General features: G+C 40.9%; 1 protein-coding gene across 1 annotated transcript in view; it reads left to right on the forward strand.

Moving 5' to 3' along the window:
• Positions 1-26,739, forward strand: part of LOC128661203 (cytochrome P450 2B19) — a 192,379-nt gene that overhangs the window by 98,589 nt on the left and 67,051 nt on the right. The window contains exon 7 of the mRNA XM_053715455.1: positions 18,644-18,785. Coding sequence (XP_053571430.1) covers positions 18,644-18,785 — 142 coding nt within the window. The remainder of the gene's footprint in view (positions 1-18,643; positions 18,786-26,739) is intronic.

Raw genomic sequence — 26,739 nt, forward strand, 5'->3', positions numbered from 1 at the left:
TTTATTAGGAGCATCTGCGCAAGTTAGTATTTTAGTGTATTTTATTAGGAGCATCTGCGCAAGTTAGTATTTTAGCGTATTTTATTAGGAGCATCTGACCAAGTTAGTATTTTATTGTATTTTATTAGGAGCATCTGACCAAGTTAGTATTTTAGTGTATTTTATTAGGAGCATCTGCGCAAGTTAGTATTTTAGCGTATTTTATTAGGAGCATCTGCGCAATTTAGTATTTTAGTGTATTTTATTCTCAGTGCTCTCACTGGTAACACAATGCTTATACAATGTTGCAAGTAATCAGACTGCATGAAAAACTGTGAAGCTAACCATTTCATGCCTTCAGTTTTAACTAGTATTATGCCCTGTAAAATTAACCCTTTATTGCCTAGAGTAACTAGTATTATGCACTGTAAAATTAACCCTTTATTGCCTAGAGTAACTAGTATTATGCACTGTAAAATTAACCCTTTATTGCCTAGAGTAAATAGTATTATGCACTGTAAAATTAACCCTTTATTGCCTAGAGTAAATAGTATCATGCACTGTAAAATTAACCCTTTATTGCCTAGAGTAAATAGTATCATGCACTGTAAAATTAACCCTTTATTGCCTAGAGTAAATAGTATCATGCACTGTAAAATTAACCCTTTATTGCCTAGAGTAAATAGTATCATGCACTGTAAAATTAACCCTTTATTGCCTAGAGTAAATAGTATCATGCACTGTAAAATTAACCCTTTATTGCCTAGAGTAAATAGTATCATGCACTGTAAAATTAACCCTTTATTGCCTAGAGTAAATAGTATTATGCACTGTAAAATTAACCCTTTATTGCCTAGAGTAAATAGTATCATGCACTGTAAAATTAACCCTTTATTGCCTAGAGTAAATAGTATCATGCACTTTAAAATTAACCCTTTATTGCCTAGAGTAAATAGTATTATGCACTGTAAAATTAACCCTTTATTGCCTAGAGTAAATAGTATCATGAACTGTAAAATTAACCCTTTATTGCCTAGAGTAAATAGTATCATGCACTGTAAAATTAACCCTTTATTGCCTAGAGTAAATAGTATTATGCACTGTAAAATTAACCCTTTATTGCCTAGAGTAAATAGTATCATGCACTGTAAAATTAACCCTTTATTGCCTAGAGTAAATAGTATTATGCACTGTAAAATTAACCCTTTATTGCCTAGAGTAAATAGTATCATGCACTGTAAAATTAACCCTTTATTGCCTAGAGTAAATAGTATTATGCACTGTAAAATTAACCCTTTATTGCCTAGAGTAAATAGTATTATGCACTGTAAAATTAACCCTTTATTGCCTAGAGTAAATAGTATTATGCACTGTAAAATTAACCCTTTATTGCCTAGAGTAAATAGTATTATGCACTGTAAAATTAACCCTTTATTGCCTAGAGTAAATAGTATTATGCACTGTAAAATTAACCCTTTATTGCCTAGAGTAAATAGTATTATGCACTGTAAAATTAACCCTTTATTGCCTAGAGTAAATAGTATTATGCACTGTAAAATTAACCCTTTATTGCCTAGAGTAAATAGTATTATGCACTGTAAAATTAACCCTTTATTGCCTAGAGTAAATAGTATCATGTACTGTAAAATTAACCCTTTATTGCCTAGAGTAAATAGTATCATGAACTGTAAAATTAACCCTTTATTGCCTAGAGTAAATAGTATCATGCACTGTAAAATTAACCCTTTATTGCCTAGAGTAAATAGTATCATGCACTGTAAAATTAACCCTTTATTGCCTACAGTAACTAGTATTATACACTGTAAAATTAACCCTTTATTGCCTACAGTAACTAGTATTATACACTGTAAAATTAACCCTTTATTGCCTACAGTAACTAGTATTATACACTGTAAAATTAACCCTTTATTGCCTACGGTAACTACTATTATGTACTGTAAAATTAACCCTTTATTGCCTACAGTAACTACTAGTATGCACTGTTAAATTAACCTTTTATTGCCTACAGTAACTAGTATTATGCAATGTAAAATTAACCCTTTATTGCCTAAAGTTTAGCTTACACACCAAATTCACTCCTAGAGTTATTTGTCTTACACTAATTCTACTTCTGTTTTTTTCCCTACCCATTACACCAAAAGTCTAAATTACCTTGAATAACGCTGTGTCCTTTGCTTTTATTAACTCTTTCTCTGCTACTATAGGGGCTACAGCGTGCAATGTGTGTATTATTTTAGGGTCGGTTGTATGTGGTTTTTGGGGCAGAAGCTGCTCTAGACTTTTAAAGTCCTTAGGCAGCATTTGAGCATGAGCCCCCCCACTAACGCATGCATATATTCACATGCTCCTACACACAGTCCTTTACCCATACATTCACACACTCCTATACAAAGACATTTACCCACATATGCACACACTCATATACACAATCATATACCCTTACATTCAAACATATACACAGACTGGAGTGCCTCCACTTAGTCAGAACTCACTCCAGTGGTCCCATGTCCCTCCATACAGTGTCTGAGACCCTATAAGATGTGCCTATGTTTTCTCCCTGAAATCTCACTGACCTACAATAATTACTCTAAAATACTTAATTGTAATGAATGATAAACTCAGATGTGCCGTGTGCCTCCTCCACCCAGTCAGAACTCACTCCAATGTGCCCGTGTGCCTCTGTACAGTGTCTGAGACCCTATAAGATGTGCCTTTGTGTCCTCACTTACGTCTTACTGACCTACAATAATTAAATACTCTAAAATACTTCATAGGAATCAATGATGGTTAACTTAGTTGTGCCTCCACCCAGTCAGTACTCAATTCGATGTGCCCATGTCCCTCCGTACAGTATCTGAGAACTTGCCTGGAGTGCCTATGTGTCCTCACTTACATCTCACTGATTTATAATAATGAAATACTCTAAAATACTTCATAGGAATGAATAGTTAATTTAGTTGTGTGGAGTACTTCCACCCAGTCATAAATCCCTCCAGTGAGCCCGTGTCCCTCTGTACAGTGTCTGAGACCCTCTCAGGTGTGTCTATGTGTCCTCACTTAAGTCTCATTTACCACAAAAAATAAATACTCTAAAATACTTCATAGCAATGAATGTAAATGCAGTTGTGCCCGAAGTGCCTCCACCCAGTCAGAACTCACTCCAGTGTGCCTATGTCCCACCATCCAGTGAGTGAGACACTTAAGTCTATTTTACCTAAATAATTTAATACGCTAAAATACGCTAAAATACTGCATGAGACCCTCTCTGGTGTGCCTGTTTCTTTACTTAAGTCTCACTGACCTACAATAATTAAATACACTAAAATACTGCATAGGAGTCAACGGTAAATTCAGTAGTACTTAAAGTGCCCACACCACACAGTGTCTGAGACCCTTTTAGGTGTGCCTATGTTTCCTTACTTAAGTCTATTTTACCTAAAATCATTAAATACGTTAAAATACTTTATAGGAATGAATGTTAAATTCCTTCTTAGAGTGCCTCCACCTAGTCAAAAGTCATTCATGTAAGCCCATGTCCCTCCATACATTGTCTGAGACCCTCTCTGGTGCATCTGTTTCTTCACTTAAGTCTCACTAACCTACAATAAATAAATACACTAAAATACTTATAATAATTTAATATTCTAAAATACTTCATAGGATTGAATGATAAATGCAGTTGTGCCTAGAGTGCCCACACCCAGACAGAATTTACTCCAGTGTGCCCATGTCCCTCCAGAGAAGGTCTCAGGCACTGTATGGAGGGACACAGGCACACTGGAGTGAATTCTGACTGGGTGGGGGCACAACTGCTTTTGTCCTTCAATCCTATGAAGTATTTCAGCTTATTTAATTATTGTAGGTCTGGTAGACAAGTGAGAAAACCAAGGCAAACTAGGAGGGACTCAGACACTGTACAGAGGGACATGGGCCCACTGGAGCGAGTTCTGACTGGGTGGAGGCACTCCAGACTACCAAGTATTCATTTATTTGTGTAAAGTATTTAATTGTTGTGGGTAAGTGAGACTTAAGTGAGGACACATACACATAGGCACACCTGACAAGATCTCAGACACTGTATGGAGGGACATGGGCACACTGGAGTGAATTCTGACTGGGTGGAGGCACTCCTGGTACAGTTGTGTTTACCATTCAATCCTATGAAGTATTTTAGCGTATTTAATTATTGTAGGTAAGTGAGACTTAAGTGAGGAAACATAGGCAAACCAGGAGGATCGCATACACTGTATGGCGGGACATGGGCACAGTGTAGTGAATTCTGACTGGTTGGAGGCACTCAAGTATTCACTTATTCATATAAAGTATTTAAAGTGAATGTCAAGTTAAAGAGATTACCTAAACTGAAATGATAGCAGTTAAAAAATGAATGAGAGTTTAATTCATGAAATCTTTAGGATATACTTGTAATGTTCAGAGATATTTCACTATAAACGCTATACGGATAAGGGCTTATTCTCTGGTCGCCATTTTTAGAAATTGATTGACAGATGACTCATCTGCAATCGACTAATCGTTGAGTCATCTGTCAATCAATTGCTGAAAATGGTGACTTCAGCCCTTATCCGTATAGCGTTTATAGTGAAATATCTCTGAAGCTTACAAGTATATCCTAAAGATTTCATGAATTAAACTCTCATTCATTTTTTAACTGCTATCGTTTCAGTTTAGGTAATCACTTTAACTTGACATTCACTCTAATTATTGTGGGTCAGTGAGACTAAGTGAGGACACATAGGTACACCTGACCAGATCTCAGACACAGTACGGAGGGACACAGGCACACTGGAGTGAGTTCTGTCTGGGTGGAGTTACTCATGGCACAGATGAGTTTACCATTCATTTCTATGAAGTATTTTAGAGTATTTAATTATTGTAGTTCAGTGAGGACACATAGGCAAACCTATGTGTGTCTGAGACCTTCTCTGGTGTGCCTGTTTCTTAACTTAAATCTTACTTACTTACAATAATTAAATACGCTAAAATACTTAATAGGAATAAATGATCAACTCAGTTGTACCTAGAGTGTCTCCACCCAGACAGAAATGACTCCAGTGAGCTCTTGTCCCACTGTATAGTGTCTAAGGTCCTCCTGATGTGCCTAGGTTTCCTCCCTTAAGGGTTATTGACTTACAGTAAATACAATAAAATACTTCATAGGATTGAATGATAAATGCAGTTGTGCCTAGAGTGCCCACACCCAGTCAGAATTCACTACACTGTGCCCACGTCCTGCAGTACAGTGCCTAAGACCCTCCTGGTTTGGCTATGTTTCCTCACTTTAGTCTCACTTACCTACAACAATTAAATACAATAAAATACTTCATAGGATTAAATGGTAAACTCAACTGTTCCAGGAGTGCCTCCACCCAGTCAGAATTCACTCCAGTGTGCCCATGTCCCGTAATAAAGTGTCCGAGACCCTCTCAGGTGTGCCTATGTTTTCTCACTTAATTCTAACTGACCTACAAAAATTAAATGCGCTAAAATGTTTAATTGGATTAAAGGGTAAACTCTGTTGTAGAGTGCCTCCACCCAGTCAAAACTCACTCCAGTGGACTCTGGTCCTGCCGTACAGTGTCTGAGACCTTCTCTGGTGTGCCTGTTTCTTCACTTAAAGGGACATAAAACCCAATTTTTTTATTTCACGATTTAGAAAGAACATGTCATTTTAAACAACTTCTATTATCTAATGTGCTTCGTTCTCTTGATATCCTTTGCTGAAAAGCATATCTAGATAGGCTCAGTAGCTGCTGATTGGTGGTTATACATAGATGCCTCATGATTGGCTCACCCATGTACATTGCTATTTCTTCAAGACAGGATATATAAATAATGAAGCAAATTAGATAATAGAAGTAAATTGGAATGCTGTTTAAAATTGTAATTTCTATCTCAATCATGAGAGAAATATATTGGGTTTAATGTCCCTTTAAGTATCACTGACCTACAATAATTAAATAAGCTAAAACACTGCATATGAATACATTATCAACTTAGTTATACCTAGAGTGCCTCCACCCAGACAAAGTTAACTCCAGTGAGCTTTTGTCCCACAGTAAAGTGTCTGAGACCCTCTCATGTGTGCCTATGTTTATCCACTTAAGTCTATTTTACCTACAATAATTAAATATGCTAAAATACTTCATAGGATTGAATGGTAAACTCTGTAGTAATTAGAGTGCCTCCACCCAGATAAAGCTAACTCCAGTGTGCCCTTGTCTATCTCGGTAATCTTACCATGCTGCCAATTACCCTTTTCCCACATTGACTCCCTTGTACATAACTCCATCCTGTTATGAACCTCATCTTTTACAGCCAGTTACTCAGCTTCCTCTACATTCTGTAGTTCCTAATTTACCCCTTTCCATACGTCCAATGTGATGATGAAGTTCAATCCTATTGGCTGATCCAATCAGCCAATAGGATTGAGCTTGCATTCTATTGGCTGTTCCAATCAGCCAATAGAATGCAAGCTCAATCCTATTGACTGATTGCATCAGCGAATAGGATTTTTTCAACCTTAATTCCGATTGGCTGATAGAATTCTATCAGCCAATCGGAATCTAAGGGATGCCATCTTGGATGATGTCACTCCACGTCGGAAGGATGAAGATAGAAGATGCCGTCTGGATGAAGACTTCTGCCCGTCTGGAGGACCACTTCTGCCGGCTTCGTTGAGGACATCTTGCAGCTTGGATGAAGACTTCTCCCTGTAAGTGGATCTTCGGGGGTTAGTGTTAGGATTTTTTAAGGGTGTATTGGGTGGGTTTTATTTTTAGGTTAGGGCTTTGGGCCGCAATAGAGCTAAATGCCCATCCAAATGCCCTTTTCAGGGCAATGGGGAGCTTAGGTTTTTTTAGTTAGGGTTTTATTTGGGGGGTTGGTTGTGTAGTTGGTGGGTTTTACTGTTAGGGGGGTTTTGTGTATTTTTTTTACAGGTAAAAGAGCTGATTTCTTGGGGGCAATGCCCTGCAAAAGGCCCTTTTAAGGGTTATTGGTAGTTTAGTGTAGGCTAGGTTTTTTTTTATTTTGGGTGGGATTTTTTATTTTGATAGGGCTATTAGATTAGGTGTAATTAGTTTAAAGATCTTGTAATTTGTTTTTATTTTCTGTAATTTAGTGTTTGTTTTGTTTTGTAATTTAGCTAATTGTATTTGATTTATTTAATTGTATTTTATTTAGGTAATTTATTTAATTGTAGTGTAGTGTTAGGTGTTAGTGTAACTTAGGTTAGGTTTTATTTTACAGGTAAATTTGTATTTATTTTAGCTAGGTAGTTAATAAATAGTTAATAACTATTTAGTAACTATTCTACCTAGTTAAAATAAATACAAACTTGCCTGTAAAATAAAAATAAACCCTAAGCTAGCTACAATGTAACTATTAGTTATATTGTAGCTAGCTTAGGTTTTATTTTACAGGTAAGTATTTAGTTTCAAATAGGAATAATTTACTTAATGAGTAATTTTATTTAGATTTATTTAAATTATATTTGTTAGGGGGTGTTAGGGTTAGGGTTAGACTAAGGTTTAGGGGTTAATAAATATATAGTATAGTGGCGGCAGATTAGGGGTTAATAAATGTAGGTAGGTGGCGGCGATGTTAGGGGCGGCAGTTTAGGGGTTAATAAATGTAGGTAGGTGGCGGCGATGTTAGGGGCGGCAGTTTAGGGGTTAATAATATTTAACTAGTGTTTGCGAGGCGGGAGTGCGGCGGTTTAGGGGTTAATATGTTTAATATAATGGCGGCGATGTCCGGAGCGGCAGATTAGAGGTTAATATTTTTATTTTAGTGTTTGCGATGTGGTAGGGCCTCGGTTTAGGGGTTAATAGGTAGTTTATGGGTGTTGGTGTACTTTTTAGCACTTTAGTTATGAGTTTTATGCTACAGTTAAAATACCTAGGAAGCAGTGGGATGTGACTGCAGATGACAGACTCTATTTTCCTCATGTCTGACAGATCACTACTGCATACAATGTCAGGCTGCTGGAAAGGTGAGGTCCTAGGGGACAAGCACTGAGCTCTTTAACGCTGTATGAGAAATAGAATAGAGCCAGGAGAGCAAGGTAAGTGCAGCAATTTGCCCCATGCAGCTGCTCCTGCTCTCTGTATGTGCTGGACGGCCCTTAATTAATAACAGCTCAAGACGCTCTGGTAGTTACAATACCGCTCCAGTCCTGAGTGCACTGCTCACCTGTGACCTTTCTCTGACTCTCTGTAACTGCTGCAGCTGCTGTAAGGACTGGACACAGTTTACTGCTCCTCACACTGAGTCACTGCGTCCCTGCCCTCCTCACCCTCTCACATGTGACTGCTCATCTCAGCTTCCCGCCCGCGCCCAGACCTCCTACTCCTAGATGAAAATAAAGAGACTGCTGATTGGCTTCTGAGGCTACTTAGAGAGCAGCCTCATTGGGAGCAGTATGGGCCACCAAGAGACTTAACGGGCCATGAAGAGACTAAAGCGCCACTGGGTGGTGCATTCTCTAGCTTCTTATATGAAATGTGTTAAGAAACACCCATATTGCACAAAGGAGGGGAGCTGAACAGCTCACAGCCTCTCCTTCTTTGTGCAATATATGGATGGAATCTGGATGGATCCCTATTCGCTGCAGGCAACCTTCATGGTGGCGGAGTCGGCGGGGGGGATGACATTTGCTTAAAAAAAATCATATAAAATCTTTAAAAAAATATATAATTTTTTATTAAACATTAAAAATAAAAGTGTATTATCTGTTATACTCTCTTCTGACCCCCCTCCTTTCCTGCCCCCTCCACCCTTTCCCCTTTTGTTTTGTGTGTGTGGCAGGTGGACTAGTACAGTAATGTCCCTAATCTGTACTTCCCATAATACCAGGGGCCTTAACACCCCGAATAAGAGAAGCAGGCTTACACGATACCTAGCTCATGCCAAGTCGCAGGTTGTGTTTCTGCAAGAGACACACTGTGCGGATGGTACACCCATACACCTGAACGCTAAAAATTACCCAGTAGGGGAAACAGCTTCCTTCCCAGGGAAATCTAGGGGGGGTTGCGTTAATGATCCATAAGACTATCTTATTCGAAAAGCTAGAAATTTATAGGGATTCCCAGGGTAGGAACCTAATTGTCAACTGTAAATTGGATGATGTCCCTTACACCCTGGCATGTTACTATGGCCCAAAATCTGGACATATTCGGGCACTTAGAAAATTCCTAAGGCTGCTGGCCACACACAAAATTCGAAACCTGCTTCTGGCGGGAGACTTTAATATGATTCTTGATACGACCCAGGATAGGCGTTCACCAAAGCTTAAGCCTTGTGACCCCCTCTCATCCAGAACCGCTAAACAATTCAATAATCTCATTGCCCGCCCAGTACAATTTATTTGACGCCTGGCGCTCCCACCATCCCTCCTCTAGAGACTACTCCTACTACTCTGCAGTCCATAACACCTATACTAGAATTGACTATATTTTTTGCGAACCTCACATGTTGGACCACATACAGTCAATACTCATGCCTGGTTGCGTATGGTCGGACCACTCTCCGGTTCAGATGACTATGAGGGCCCCTACCTCTATGTCCTCTAGACCCTCTTGGAAGCTACCTGAATTTCTTCTCTCATCCCCAGAGCATGTCACACACATACAGAAAGAAATCGTACAGTTTTTAGAAATAAATGATAACGGCTCAGTTAATGATTTTTGCCTGTGGGGTGCCCTCAAGGCATACACTAGAGGCCTACTTATCAAGCTCAAATCTGAGCACAAAAAAACAACTGGGGGGAACCTTAGCTCAATTACATGTAACTCTTCGACGTCTAACCTCTTCTCACATGGCATCGCTAGATCCTCACATATTGACCCAAATAGAGGAAGTTAAGTTGCAAATAGAGGCGCCGGAAAATAAAAGGTACCAAGCGCAAATACGGCAATTTAAACACATTTTTTATGCTAAAGACAACAAAGCTGACCGCCTGCAGGCTAATAAGCTAAGGCAGCGAACCGCGGAAGCCCGAATCCCATATATCAAAATATCAAATGGAACAGTTCGCCTACCATCCGATATAGGCAAGGCCTTTGCCAACTATTACTCCTCCCTGTACAATTTAAAAAAACTCCCCAGATACTCCCACCCCATCTGTAACACACATACAAGAATTTTTGAGCTCACTCTCTCTACTTGTTCTGTCAGAAGAACAGAGAGAGTTACTTGACTCCCCTTTCAGCGTGGAGGAAGTGGGCTCAGTAATCAAAACCCTGAAAAGCCACAAACCCCCAGGCCCGGACGGCTGCAATGCCCTTTTTTACAAAATATTCCTCCCCCACCTCTCCACCTTACTTACTAGAGTATTCTCGTTAGCCAGGCAAACTGGCTCTTTTCCCTCGGAACTACTAGAAGCAATTATAGTGACCATTCCGAAACCAGGCAAAGCCCCTAATATATGCGAACATTTTCATCCCATTTCTTTAATCAACACAGACATGAAGATCCTAGCTAAGCTCCTAGCCTCTAGACTCAGATTCTCCCTTCGCTAATTGACTGGGACCAGATGGGTTTCACTCCGGGTAGAGAGGGCCCAGACAATACACGACGCATTCTCAACATATATTTCGAAGCTAAAAGAATGGGCTCCCCTTGCACAACCTTAGCACTCGACGCCGAAAAGGCCTTTGATCGGGTAAAATGGGCCTACCTATTTGAGGTCTTAAATAAATTCGGTTAACCCCACAATTTCACTCATGCATTAAAGCACTATACTGCACACCATCAGCATCGGTGAGAGGACTCGTGTCAGGAACCAAGCCTCCAGACTAAAAAGAAAAAGAAAAGGTCTGGGAGGCATTCTGCTAGGAAGGGCTGTGTGGGGATTTGAAACTGTGGCTCTGTGCTTGCCAGTTGGTTTGCTTGCGTGTTGAGCCACAGTCAGTTCTAGCAGTAGCATGCAACTTTTAAATCTGTTATATGAGGATTTGCCTTACTTGTAATTACACCTGTGCAACACACAGGTTTTCTCGATTTTGGATTTTCTCAGAACCAATCTTGTGCAAATCCTCCCTATTTAAGGCTGGCTGTTAGACTGCATGTGGTCTTCACATTGGATCTGTTTTGTCACAAGTCAGAACCTGTTTCCTGTACTTCTGTACTTACTTGGAGAAAGACTTCACCTTTGCACCTGTTTACAAGGTATTACCACCAGGAGAAAGACTTTACCTTTAAACCTGTTACCAGTTTACAAGTTTGTTTCCTGCCTTGTGCCATTCCTGCATTCAGCTATTACCAGGAGAAAGACTTTACCTTTAAACCTGTTACCAGTTAACAAGTTTGTTTCCTGCCTTGTGCAATCCGGCACTTCAGCTATTACCAGGAGAAAGACTTGACCTTTAAACCTGTTACCAGTTTACAAGTTTGTTCCCTGCCTTGTGCAATCCTGCATTTCAGCTATTACTAGGAGAAAGACTTTACCTTTAAACCTGTTTACAAGTTTGTTTCCTGCCTTGTTCAAATCCTGCATTTCAGTTATTACCAGGAGAAAGACTTTCCTTTTTGAATCTGCATCTCTGCTTACTTTGTTTGTTTATTTCCACTCCTGCCGTATGTGGACTTAACATACCTGAGTAGCACATTTAAATATACCCTGCAAGTATTTGCTTAATCAAAGTATTTTGTTATTTTAATAAATCTGATATATTTTCAATCTATATGGCTTCTACTAATCTTCCTTTAAAACAACTGTTCCAGACAATGAGGCTCTCACAAGATATCCTGAGACAGAACTTGACAGAATGTGAAGACCATAAAAGAGAGCCGTCTGGGATTATTGCTGTATTGGATTCAGTATTAAAGTTTATTAAGGACATACTGATTAACTTCATGGAGCTGGTAGAAACATTATGTCTCCCAACCGAAACCTTGTCTCAAGTTACCTCCCAAACAAGGAAAGGTTTTAAAGAACCCTTAACAGAAGAGGAAAAGACTTGGCAAAGACAACTTAACCTCTGTTTCTATTGTGGGGGAACTGGTCACCGCATTACAGGGTGTCCAGTAAGACCCCCTAGAGGATCAAGTCGAGATACAGCCAAGTCTAAAATGGACTCTGATGCTAAGGGAACAAATTATACTTCCACTAGCAAACTGAAAGATACCCCTGGAGAGGACCCAGCTACAGAGAATACATCTATTCTACAAGCAACCATTTCTAACACACTTCAAGAAATGGTACCTGATTTTAAACAGATGGTTGTTGGCAGTACAACTTCAACTACATCCACTACCCATGCCACTGCCTCTGTTTCTGCATCTACCACATTGGGGAACTCTGCAAAAATACCTCCTGGAAATCCTGCACATTACCGTGTCTCTGCCCTGGCTGGAGATCCATCTAACAAAAGTCACTCATCAGACATAAAAGTGACAAACCTTCCAGCTGAATCAGACTCTGCCAATTCCAAAGATCCACACCTCCTTGCTCCACCTTCACCCAGCTACTCATGGACTGCGGAAGAATTGGATGACATGGTTGATTTGGAAATATGTGACACAGATAATGAATTCCTTGACTCTGAAGGAGGGGTCATATCCTACCCAGAGGTACTCTACCCATCAGCCAGTTATGACAGAGATAACGAATTCCTTGACTCTGAAGGAGAGGTCATATCCTACCCAGAGGTACTCTACCCATCAGCCAGTTATGACACAGATAATGAATTCCTTGACTCTGAAGGAGAGGTCATATCCTACCCAGAGGTACTCTGCCCATCAGCCAGTCCATTGAAAGCTGCTGGGCATAAACAGGAACCTCCAAATCAAACCGATCTTTGTTTTTCAACTCTTGTTATGCCTACAGTGGAATCTTCTATGGGTCCGCAATCTCAGGCAGCTGTTCCAAGGGAAGAATCAATTCCATCTGATTGTATTAGGGCTTCAAATGGAACACTTGTTCGTAAATCCCTCCTTCAGATGTTTGAACAGGCTTTGAGCGCCTGGAGTGCGCTCTTTGGAGGGGGCATCTGTCAGGAACCAAGCCTCCAGACTAAAAAGAAAAGGTCTGGGAGGCATTCTGCTAGGAAGGGCTGTGTGTGGATTTGAACCTGTGGCTCTGTGCTTGCCAGTTGGTTTGCTTGCGTGTTGAGCCACAGTCAGTTCTAGCAATAGCATGCAGCTTTTAAATCTGTTATATGAGGATTTGCCTTACTTGTAATTACACCTGTGCAACACACAGATGTTCTCAATTTTGGATTTTCTCAGAACCAATCCTGTTCAAATCCTCCCTATTTAAGGCTGGCTGTTAGACTGCATGTGGTCTTCACATTGGATCTGTTTTGTCACAAGTCAGAACCTGTTTCCTGTACTTCTGTACTTATTTGGAGAAAGACTTCACCTTTGCACCTGTTTACAAGGTATTACCAGGAGAAAGACTTTACCTTTAAACCTGTTACCTGTTTACAAGTTTGTTTCCTGCCTTCTGCAATTCCTGCACTCAGCTATTACCAGTAGAAAGACTTTACCTTTAAACCTGTTACCTGTTTACAAGTTTGTTTCCTGCCTTGTGCAATCCTGCACTTCCACTATTAACAGGAGAAAGACTTTACTTTTAAACCTGTTACCAGTTTACAAGTTTGTTCCCTGCCTTGTGCAAATCCTGCACTTCAGTTATTACCAGCAGGAAGACTTTACCTTAAAACCTGCTACCTGTTTAAAAGTTGTTTCCTGCCTTGTGCAAATCCTGCATTTCAATTATTACCAGGAGAAAGACTTTCCTTTTTGAATCTGCATCTCTGCTTACTTTGTTTATTTCCACTCCTGCCGTATGTGAACTTAACATACCTGAGTAGCACATTTAAATATACCCTGCAAGTATTTGCTTAATCAAAGTATTTTGTTATTTTAATAAATCTGATATATTTTCAATCTATATGGCTTCTACTAATCTTCCTTTAAAACAACTGTTCCAGACAATGAGGCTCTCACAAGATATCCTGAGACAGAACTTGACACCTCGGCTTTCATTCCCCCGCCTTTACCATCACGAATGGAACCAGGCAGGGATGTCCATTGTCCTCACTGATATTCACTCTTGTTATGGAACCTCTGGCCGAGGCGATAAGGATGAATCCGGACATACATGGGGTCGAGATTGCTGGGACAACACAAAAAACTGCTCTATTTGCAGATGATCTGACTATATTCCTAGGAGACCCATCCCACTCCCTCCCTACTCTTTTCAAATTACTAAAACGTTTTGGCCAAATCAGTTTTTAGAAACTTAACGTTAGTAAAACTGACGCCTATGTCATCAATTTTCCAGACAGAGAACTCACAGAACTTTAAAGAGCACATGCATTTAACTGGTCGCAACAAAAGATCAAACACTTAGACATCTATCTATCCTGCAATATTTCTACCATAATTGAGTCCAATTTCTATCCACTCCTACAGCAATTCCAAAAAAGTGCTGAAAGATGGGACGTCCCCTGTATCTCCTGGATGGGAAGTATAGCAGCGTTTAAGATGGTATTACTTCCCAATCTTACCTATCTCTTTCGTGCCCTTCCCATCCCCGTACCTAAATCTCTGATAGGAAAATTCCAACACGTAAGTAATAGGTATATTTGGAAAAACAAGCACCCCAGGGTAGCCACGAGAATAATGAAGCAGCCGCTCCTTAGTGGAGGTGCAGGCGCTCCCAACTTAACTTTCTACCATGATGTGTCGAGACTGGCTCATATTCTCTCCTGGAATGTTTCAGTTGATCAATACATACTGTGGATGGCTATAGATTATCAATTAGTTCAGCGTTCCTTTTGCCTAAAAGCCCAAAAAGTCAAATCCGATGAGTGTTTCCCCATAGATGTGGCTTTAGTTAGGATTCTGCTAAAATGTAATAGACGTTACTATAAAGAAGAATATGCACAGATAATAAACATCCAGTATAAAGACTTACTTATACGCTCTCAGTTTAGCACTGTTCATTAGGTTAGGCTGGGACACCCAGTGAAATGGGCTGGGAAAGCAAGAAGAGCAGTAACTCCCCCCTCCTCCACAAATAAAAAGGCAGCTAATATAAACAGGAGCCAGCAGGAGTCTGTAAACGCGTGTATACATCTGACACTTTGGGGCTTGGCTAGAAATCTGAAAATCAGCCCAATGTTATTAAAAAATAAGCAAAACTATACATTGTACAAAAAATACTACCAGATGGGCTATATAAATGGATAATCTACAAAACATTTATGCAAATAAACATCTAGTGTATGATGTCCCTTTAAATTTCAGAAGCAAAGAAAATAATGAAATGACAGAACTTTTTTACTACAGATAATTAAACATTTTACAGGGAATTACATCTTAAGTTGAACGTTCTTTGAGTAAAAGAGAATGTAATGATAGCAGCATCTTTGTTAAGTTACTTTTATTACCTCATCGAGCTACCGCATTGCTGAACGCCAATAAATTCATCCAAGAAGCATAAAAGTTAATAGATATTTAGACTTGGCCACACTTCAGTGATTCATCTTTTATTTCAGGTAGTTCAGTGAGTCATCGTATCACTGAACCCAGTTACGTATGCTAGGAAGGGAAGTTTTCTTGGTACCAGTTCAGTACTTCTGCAAGTGTCCCAAACCGAGAATGGCAGCTTTATCTACTTAAAGGGTCAGACTATTTGAAAAAAATGTTTATTGTTTAAAAATATAGATAATCCCTTTATTACCCATTCCCCAGTTTTGCATAATCAACACTGTTATAGTAATATACCTTTTACCTCTGTGATTAACTTGTATCTAAGCTTCTCTAGACTGCCCCCTTATCTCAGTGCTTTTTACAAAATTGCATTTTAGCCAATTAGTGCTGACTCAAAGATAACTACACAGGAGTAGGCAACATATTATCTATATGGCACACATGAACTAGCACTGTCTGGTTGTGAAAAGCTAATAAAATGCACTGGACTTCAAGGGCTTAGAAATTAGCATATCAGCTTACCTAGGTTTAACTTTCAGCAGAGAATACCAAGAGAACAAAGCACATTTGATGATGAAAGTAAATTTGGAAAGTTGTTTAAAATTGCATGCTCTATCTGAATCATGAAAGTTTAATTTTGACCTTACTGTCTCTTTCATACATTTTTTGTTTTGCTCCCCCTTCCCCAAAGAAACATAGAAAAAAAAATGTACATTTGTATATAGTTATGAAACTAATTAACAGATCACAGTTATATAAAAACACGAGACATGGGTAAATGTAGTAAAATAAATAAAAAAAGAACCACATCTACAAATTCAATGGATCATACGTATTCAGATGAGAATTAGGCATTAAATGATATAACAATACCTGCGCTATCTATGTATTTATAGACCATGTATCTGGCTATTTCCTGTTGGGTAGCGTTAGTCATTATGTGGAATTATTGAATCTTCAAGTTACTTTTAATTAGTATCATTTTGTGAAATAAAAAATCCAAGAGGTTCTAAAGGGATTGGTAAGATTTGACCCTCTCCATTTCCTTATGGACCTGATTGCAGAAGGTACAATTAGTGAATGAGTCACTATATGGGAGATACTGTCCCTAATACTCACATTAGTTAGAGCTTCACTGCACTGCCCCAGTGCTTTCCCTTGCTTCACTGCACTGCCCCCTAATTCTGTCCCTCAATTCACTGCACTGCCCCACAGTACTGTCCCTTGCTTCATTGTACTGTCACCCAGTGCTTTCCCTCGCTTGACTGCACTTCCTCCCTGTACTTTTCCTCAATTTACTGCACTACCTCCCTGTACTTTCCCTCACTTCACTGCACTACCTCCCTGCACTTTCCCTCACTTCACTGCACTGCCTTCCAGTGCTTTCCCTCGCTTCACTGCACTGCCCCCCAGTTCTGTCCCTTGCTTCACTGCACTGCCCAGTGCTTTCGCTCGCTTCATCATTGTACTTGCCCCATGTGCTTTCCCTCACTTCATCATTGCATTGCCTCCCAGTGCTGCCCCTTGCAACCCTGCTCGGCCTACCCATGCTGTCCCTTGCTGTGCTGCCTCCATACACTTAACCTATCTGCACTGCCTAGAGTCCAATGCTGTCCCTTGTTGCACTGGCTGCCTGCATGGTATCCCTTGTTGCACTGGCTGCCTGCATGGTATTCCATAATGCACTGGCTGTCTGCATGGTATCCCTTGTTGCACTGGCTGCCTGCATGGTATCCCTTGTTGCATTGGCTGCCTGCATGGTATCCCTTGTTGCACTGGCTGCCTGCATGGTATTCCGTGCTGCACTGGCTGCCTGCATGGTATTCCGTGCTGCACTGGCTGCCTGCATGGTATTCCGTGCTGCACTGGCTGCCTGCATGGTATTCCGTGCTGCACTGGCTGCCTGCATGGTATTCCGTGCTGCACTGGCTGCCTGGATGGTATTCCATGCTGCACTGGCTGCCTGCATGGTATTCCGTGCTACACTGGCTGCCTGCATGGTATTCCATGCTGCACTGGCTGCCTACATGGTATTCGGTGCTGCACTGGCTGTCTGCATGGTATCCCTTGTTGCACTGGCTGCCTGCATGGTATTCCGTGCTGCACTGGCTGTCTGCATGGTATCCCTTGTTGCACTGGCTGCCTGCATGGTATCCCTTGTTGCACTGGCTGCCTGCATGGTATTCCGTGCTGCACTGGCTGCCTGCATGGTATTCCGTGTTGCACTGGCTGCCTGCATGGTATTCCGTGCAGCACTGGTTGCCTGCATGGTATTCCGTGCTGCCCTGGCTGCCTGCATGGTATTCCATGCTGCATTGGCTGCCTGCATGGTATTCCGTGCTGCACTGGCTGCCTGCATGGTATTCCATGCTGCACTGGCTGCCTGCATGGTATCCCTTGTTGCACTGGCTGCCTGCATGGTATTCCGTGCTGCATTGGCTGCCTGCATGGTATTCCGTGTTGCACTGGCTGCCTGCATGGTATTCCGTGTTGCACTGGCTGCCTGCATGGTATTCCATGCTGCACTGGCTGTCTGCATGGTTTCCCTTGTTGCACTGGCTGCCTGCATGGTATTCCGTGCTGCATTGGCTGCCTGCATGGTATTCCGTGTTGCACTGGCTGCCTGCATGGTATTCCGTGTTGCACTGGCTGCCTGCATGGTATCCCTTGTTGCACTGGCTGCCTGCATGGTATTCCGTGCTGCACTGGCTGCCTGCATGGTATTCCGTGCTGCACTGGCTGCCTGCATGGTATCCCTTGTTGCACTGGCTGCCTGCATGGTATTCCGTGTTGCACTGGCTGCCTGCATGGTATTCCGTGCTGCATTGGCTGCCTGCATGGTATTCCGTGTTGCACTGGCTGTCTGCATGGTATTCCGTGCTGCACTGGCTGCCTGCATGGTATCCCTTGTTGCACTGGCTGCCTGCATGGTATCCCTTGTTGCACTGGCTGCCTGCATGGTATTCCGTGCTGCATTGGCTGCCTGCATGGTATTCCGTGCTGCATTGGCTGCCTGCATGGTATTCCGTGTTGCACTGGCTGCCTGCATGGTATTCCATGCTGCCCTATAGGAATATTTTATCAGTTTGGTAACTCATTTAACCAGTACTTCCTGACATTTATGCAGTTACAAATATCTTTCTATGGTTTACTTTATAGTTTTCCTGTGTATTTCCAGGAGGAGCCAGATGCAGATACCAACTTCTCTGAGAAGACCCTTCTATGGACAATTGTGGCCCTATTAGCAGCAGGAACTGAAACCACCACGTCCACCTTAAAGTACTGTCTGACTGTTATGGCACATTATCCAGAGGTCCAAGGTAACCTCAAGATCTCTACAGCTGCATATCCTTATGGAGATACATGCTCAAATAATTAGTCATGTAAACTTAGTCATCTGCATTATTAATTATAGATTAATGCCTTGTCATTAGATAAATAAAATACTACTTTAAGTGAAGATGTAGTCCCTTATCTTGGTTTATAACTGGGAGCTATTACAGAAAGGTAATGCTCAGTTTATGTTATTATTGCCAGCCTTGGTATGAACAACACTTAAATGTAGTAGAATTGTCTAATCCAAATAAAATGACAATGTGATAAGACTATGGGGTAAATTTATTAAGCAGCGGATGCTACACTCTACGCCCATCGTTTCAGGCTCGCCTGAAAAGGAAGTTAAGAAGCAGCAGTCGCAAGACCGCTACTCCTTAACTAAAAGGCGACGAACTGAAATCATCCCGATCCGATACAATAGGGATGATTGACGGCCCCTGCTAGCGGCCAATTGGCCGCGAATGAGCAGAGGCCGGCATTGCACAAGCATTTCACTAGAAATGCGTATGTTTTCAGCATTTAGCTTGGTTGAGCATACATGATTCGCTACAGTAGATAAGTTGCAAATGTGCTTAACTGTGTATCATGTGACAGCAATCAGCCAATCACAAAATACATATATGTATATACTGTGAACTCTTGCACATGCTCAGTAGGAGCTGCTGCCTCAGAAAGTGTGAATATAAAAAGACTAAGCAGAATTAAATAATGGAAGTGAATTACAAAGTTGTTTAAAATTGTGTGTTCTGTCTGAATCATGAAAGTTTGATTTTAACTTTAGTGTTACTTTAATTGTATTTTCTTTCTTAAGACACAGTGAGTCCACGGGATCATAAATTACTGTTGGGAATATCACTCCTGGCCAGCAGGAGGAGGCAAAGGGCACCACAACAAAGCTGTTAAGTATAACTTCCCATCCCACAACCCCCAGTCATTCTCTTTGCCTCTTGTGCAAGGAGGAGGTGAAGTAATTAGGTGTCTGTTAAAGATTCTCCTATCAAGATTTTTTTTTATTTTTTTTTTATAATTTTTATTGAGGAAGAAAAAATTAAAACATTACACTATTGCTGCATAAACAGCCAGTATAAAACAAATGGCAACAATACAAAAGGTCATTGTAATATATAGCATTGTAAGATGTTCAAATTGTAGTAGTGCACATATAGCAAGGTAACGTTAAATCAACCTCAGTTTTCCTTAATTTTAACAAATAAGTTTAACCATCCATAAAACTAAAAAAAAAAGTACAAGATATAATATGAAATGTAGGATGTAATGTATTCTATATAATATAGTATAATATAAACTCCCCTAGTAATAAATAGAATCCGTAGTAGAGCCTTCAAACTTAAATATCGAGACACTTACAGGCTTTGCCCTAATCTCAGTGGTCTTAAAGGAGGCCCCTGAGAAATGCTTTAGAAATGAAGACTTAGCTGGTAGGTACAGTTGATCAGACCTGCTGATCTGAATAAAGAGAATGGATTCCATACTATGGTATTATGTAAAAGAAAATAAGTACTAAGGGAGTAATTGAAATTGCGTTATGGGCAAGAGAAACCGCGCATTTAGTTCTCCTAAATCTAGGAGACTCATTGCTTGGGGGGGGGGGGGGGGCTTTATATTAATTGTGGTGGATTTTAGGGATAAAAAGTATGGACTGATTTACAGCTGGATCAGGGGAAGACTTACTTGAAATCAAACTTGTCAGTGTGACATACACTTGGAGAGGAAGAGATATAAAGTTAGTTTTACAGCGCTGAAGAACAGCTCCTATAGGTCCCACTAATACCAGAGATACTAGTGGGTTTGTTGTACTATATCTGTAAACATTTTAATGGGCAAGGGGTGGAAATCAAGATGTGTATACTCTTGAGATGCAACATAGGGCTAGAATCTCCTCAAAACAAGGTAGTGTTGCCTCAATATGAAAAGACTTTTGTAGTCATCACTACGACAGCAAAGTTTAGTTTTCTATTTAAAAAAAAACAAACTATGTTGGACCTGATGTCTGGGTACGGGCCCTATACCCCGAAACAGGTACCTGTTCTAAACAATAAAAGAGTATTATTGCAAGAGGCAACACTTATAACACTTAGCCGAATAGCAATCATCTAATCAAGGAGACCATAAATATGAAGATATTATACAGGGCCAATGAACCGCTAAGTCTTTGCTTAGTTGATACATTAGTAACAAAGCAGGCTTGTAATATGTGCAAATACAAAATCTGATCATAGACAACCCTATTACCTATCAGGGTAGTGAGGGAAAGACAGAAAAAAACAAAACAAAGGAGGGGGGATTAATATGCATGTACAAGTACAGTCAGGAATAGGGGTTTGTAAGAGCTCACATGATTTATAAATATAGTCAGCCATATTATAAGAGAAGAAGCACCACATTAAACTATAGTGCCATGAAACCGTAGAGAACTTTAAACCCTCCTATGATTATGTGTGGATAGAACCCCATTGTGTTGAATCAGTGCAGGAGAGAGGATGTATACAAAGCAACCACACACCGCCTTCAAATATTGTGCAAATATACCCCACAGTAATGGTAAGGTACACAATGAGGTAGAGGAACTATATTCATATGGGCATTACCTTGTTACACCAAACTTAAATAAACACTGGTTTGGGAGAGTGCGAGGAAAACTACCCCAACCACCCCTGCAAGGGCTCAATTATATGAAATCAGGCAGAGAATAGTGAACTGTAAAATTTAGCTCCTGAAAATGCTGCAAGGTAGCTTTCTCAACTATGGACAAACCTATGAGACACCTATAAACATATTATCAGGCCCATTTATCAAAGGGCTTGCGGACCTGATCCGACACTGCGGATCAGGTCCGCAAGACCTCGCTAAATGCGGAGAGCAATACGCTCTCCGCATTTAACATTGCACCAGCAGCTCACAAGAGCTGCTGGTGCAACGCCGCCCCCTGCTGACTCGCGGCCAATCGGCCGCCAGCAGGGAGCTGTCAATCAACCCGATCGTATTCGATCGGGTTGATGTCTGGCGATTCCTGTCCGCCTGTTCAGAGCAGGCGGACAGGGTTATGGAGCAGCGGTCTTTAGACCGCTGCTTCATAAGTTGTGTTTCTGGCGAGTCTGAAGACTCGCCAGAAACACGGCCCTTCAAGCTCCATACGGAGCTTGATAAGTGGGCCTGTATGTGTTAACAATATTAAGCAATATAACAAAATCACTCTTGAAACTAGAGCAACTATCTATTGACACAAGTCCAGTTAAGAAAATATTTAGTTTAAGTTAAAGTGAATTATATAAATCAGATCAGTAGTATCGTCAGTTTTATAGAGAGCAAGCTTAGCTCTAAAGCAAACACTTGTATATGTTCTTTCAAATTCTCCAGAGCGACAAGATTCAGCTACATAAAGAACGGATAACAACAGAATTACCGTTCCCAATCGCTCAGAGTTACATACAATTAACCAACTCCTGCTTTCTGAGGCTCCTTTTACTTAACATGCTTACCTGGTAAATATGAGGAACACCAAAATACTAAGTGCATCCCATGTAAAAACTAAAACAAACTGCATCTCAAACATAGAAACAAAAGCAGTATAGTAGATATAGGAAACATTAATAGCATAACCATTTTTAGTTTTAAAAGGTCTCTCGAGGCTTAGTGTAGCGCATGAGTAGATCTCAATAGAGAAGTGTTTTATGTCCCTGCTCCATTTAAATCTGCATCAGCTTATCCCATATAAATTGTAGATCTCAGAGGGATACCATAAAACTCAAACATTGGATGCCCTCATAAAGGTACCCCACAGTATTCAAACTGATGAGTGATGCAGAATTGTAGTTAAAGTTTTTCCTTTTTCCCCTTCAACCTACACCGTTTCACGGAGGGGGCAGTGGCACTGGAGTCTTTCTCCAGACTTTAGAAATTATGTGCTTGTGTTCTATGATCCCCAAGACCCGTTCAGGCACATGAATCTGCCAGCTTTCGGGGTACATCCTGGCTGCTGAGCTTTGAAGAAAATCTCTGTTGCAGTGACTTCTTCAGCGTGGAAGTGAGATGCGTAACAATCAGGTAAGGCAGAGCTCTGGGCTGGTGTAATGGGGCTAATCTGAGCGTCCGAGTAATAAATATCCTCCCTCCTGCGCAACTCCAGCAGATCTCCTTCTGCACTCGTGTTCAAGCATGCCTCTGTGTCCAGTGACTCGGTTTCCCCCAGGGTCTCTATGGGAATATGCTGTATCAGGGACCTGCATAACTCCTGTTCCAATGCAGCTAGGCGGTCCCTTAAAAGTGAATGTACCTCTCATTCCCAGGACGCAAGATCTTCCATAATCGGTGTAAAAAACGTCTCAGTAACAGTAACCGCTGTTGAGGAGTAGTGTGATTCTGTCACCACGCGGGTGAGAAAATGGCTGCCGTGAATGCAGAAACTGTATGGATCTCTGGTCCTGGGTTAAGGCTGCTGCATCGATATAAATATGTATGTGACATCCTGTGCAATATTGAGAATCAGTAGTAGTTCCCACAGATTTCCAGGAGTTAGATTCAATCAGATGTAACATCCATAGTTAGTATTAAAGAGGTTATTCCCAGAGCGATGTGAATATGCGGCCATTCTCTTATGTGGCTGACTCCGCCCCCCCATCAAGATTTTTTTGTTTTGAAGTCAGGGCAGGCTTGCCCTGATCTTCCATAACAGTCTAGGTCTAGCCATACTCCACGTTAGTCTCTTCAGTAGGGCAGTGGTGACTTTAAAGCAGTTAGGAACTTGTGATGTGGGCCTTGCTGAGTTTTTCTCACATGTTGCTGCCCTGGTATAGAAAGCCTGAGTAGGTTTACTCTGTTCTTTCTTTGTTTAACAGGTCTCTGTGAGGAGCGGCATCCTCTCATGCCGGATGAGCTGTCCTCCTGCCGGACAGCTGGATATACAGGTAAGTGCCTTCTGGTCTTCTGGGAGGAGGCTGGCACTGAAGGGGTTAAGAACCCTCTGTATTTTATATGGGACTTTGCATCCTTAGTATGGATGTTTTATGGCAGGGGCAGGCACTATAATGTGATACAGCAACGAAGGAGTTCAGTTAACCTTTTATGTTGGCTCAATAAAAGAAAGGTTTATATATCATAATTTTTTGGAATGCGGTGCAGTGCTATGTTAAGGGCTGCATCTCGTTAGAGGAGACAGCCTCTCAGTATCCCGCACGGAGACTGTTAGGAAGGTGCGCTCTGTCTTCCTTAACGGCGCCTTAGTTATGGGGGAGAAGTCAGGGATTAATAGGTAGCTAATTTATTTTTATTTTTTTTGCTGCCTGTACTAAACTAAGGTTGTTTGAATTGCTACCGGCGGAATCAAGCGCGATGTATAATGTGCGCTTCATTTCCTTGCCGAGTTTTTAGTTCCCGCCTTCTTCCTCTCCAAAGCAGAGCGGCGCCATTTTGGGCGTCTACGTTCATTGGGGTTTTCTCTCCGCCAACGTCCTCAGACATGGGGATGGAGCGGCATTCATAATCTACCGGTTTATGTTCCTTTACTAAGAGGACACTGTTCAGTGATTTCTGCAGTCCGGGAGAGCAGTTTTCAGGTATGACAGCGATGTGCCATATTTTTAAGATTAAGGATAGTTAATCATTTTATGGCTCCTAGGACAACGGTTTTGGAGTTTTAGTCCTTTATTTTAAAATTCATACTTTCAACAAAGATATATTTTTATTACTGAGCCTTCTGTAGGATGGCTCTTATTTCCTACGTTGTGTTGACTTTTACCAGCTTTCAGTGGTTAAAGTGACAGTTTCATTTCATAATAAAATGAAGTATATGTTTTTTATTGTATCAGGACAGGTTTCTGACAATCATGATGGTATGTTAGGTGCAATCATTTTTCTCTATGCAATTCTGTGCGGCTTGCTTTGTTAAAGCAGATATGTTTTTGTATATTAAGCGTCAGCTATCTAAGTGACAATATTTACCACATTTTTAAATATTGCTATCCTTGCCCTGTGTTCTTTTAGAAAAGAACTCTGTTGCTTGTTACACGCTGGCTTACCTTCAGTAAGGCGCAAGCAGTGTATGTGAATTGTTGGTTTGTTCCTTATTTGATAGGGCAAACATTATACAATAATTTTTCAGACATGTTTTCACTTGAAGATAGAGTTTGTCTCTGAGCCCATTGTCTCCCAGGATGATGCTGTTTAGGCAGTGTCACAGCTCTTCCTGTAACGTCCCTAGCCTCTATGGCGTCACATGCAGTGCCTGCGGTTCCTCTCAATCTCCTAGAGGGGTTATTTGCTTGCAGAAGGTTATGCCCAGGTATCTCTTGCAATTCCTGTGACATTATCTGCTTTTCCTTTAATAAGGGATATCACAAGAGAAAAATTAGAGATTCAGATAGTAGGGTTTCTGTCCGCTTGCTGTTACACAGGTTGTCTTTCCTCATAGATATGATGAGGATACTTTGGTAGCCTCCGAGGGTGGAATCTCAGAGTCGGATAGTATAATTTATTTTTCTGTTGCTGAAGTGGTATTCTTCAGATTTAAACTTGATCACCTTCGTGTATTGTTTAAGGAGGTTTTGGCTTCTACGGCGACTCCGATACGCCTATCATTGTCAACCCCATGGAATTTCATCAAATTCATAGTTGCTTGATGTTTTTTTTTCTCTGTGGAAGTGATTCCTGTTCCAGTCCGCCCTTGGAGTTTTTATTCAGGAATGGGAGTAGTCAGTAGTAATTTCTTTTTTCCTGTCTCCTTAAAGAAGATTTTTCCTGTCTCTGTCTCCATTAAATATCATGGTGCACGGTGCCTTTAGTAGTAGAGGCCTTTTTTCTACTCTGGCTAGAGAATTTCGATCCCTATAGAGAATAGCTGCTCGTTTAGGACCTATGGTCTAAGCTAAAGACTTATATGGAGGTTTGTATTGCCTCTGTGGCAAGTGCAACATCTTTTGGTGCAATGTTTTGTCTGATTCTAATTGAGTCTTTGAAAGAGAACCAGAACGGAATTAAGGATCCTAGTTAATTTTTTTATTTCTGATGTTACCATACTGGTCATTAAGCCAGTGGCTAAGTTTCTGGTTTCTCTGTGCTAGCCCGCGGTGCGTTGTGTTGTGAGTCAGTTTCATAACCTGAAGGCCGTGAGTTAGGCCTCACACAAAGCATTTGTTTTTTCAAATACTCTTACGTCCAGATTACGAGCTTTGCATTAGGAGCTATGCGGTGCTAACAAGCAGTTTTTTCTCACTGCTCACTTACATGCAGTGCTGATATTACAGGTTTTTACAAACCCGGCGTTAACAGGCAAGAAGTGAGCGTAGAGCAAAATTGAGCTCCACACTGCACTCCAATACCAGCGCTGCTTAAGTCAGCAGTAAGCTGGTTATACGTGCTCGTGCACGATTTCCCCATAGACATTAATGGGGAGAGCTGACTGAGAAAAAGTCTAACACCTGCAAAAAAGCAGCGTAAAGCTCAGTAACGCAGCCCCATTGATTCCTATGAGGAAACACATTTTATGTTTACACCTAACACCCTAACATGAACCCCGAGTCTAAACACCCCTAATCTTACACTCATTAACCCCTAATCTGCCGCCGCTGACACCTGCATTATACTTATTAACCCCTAATCTGCCGCTCCGGACACCGCCGCCACCTACATTATACTTATTAACCCCTAATCTGCTGCCCCCAACATCGCCGCCATCTACATTATATTTATTAACCCCTAATCTGCCGCCCCCAACGTGGCTGCCTAAATCTAAGTCTAACCCTAACACCCCCTAACTTAAATATAATTTAAATAAATCTAAGGAAAATTACTATCATTAACTAAATTATTCCTAAAACTAAATACTTACCTATAAAATAAAGCCTAAGCTAGCTACAATATAACTAATAGTTACATTGTAGCTAGCTGAGGGTTTATTTATTTTTTTACAGGCAAGTTTGTATT

Source organism: Bombina bombina, chromosome 5, assembly GCF_027579735.1.
Source record: "Bombina bombina isolate aBomBom1 chromosome 5, aBomBom1.pri, whole genome shotgun sequence".
Classification (NCBI taxonomy): Eukaryota; Metazoa; Chordata; class Amphibia; order Anura; family Bombinatoridae; genus Bombina; species Bombina bombina.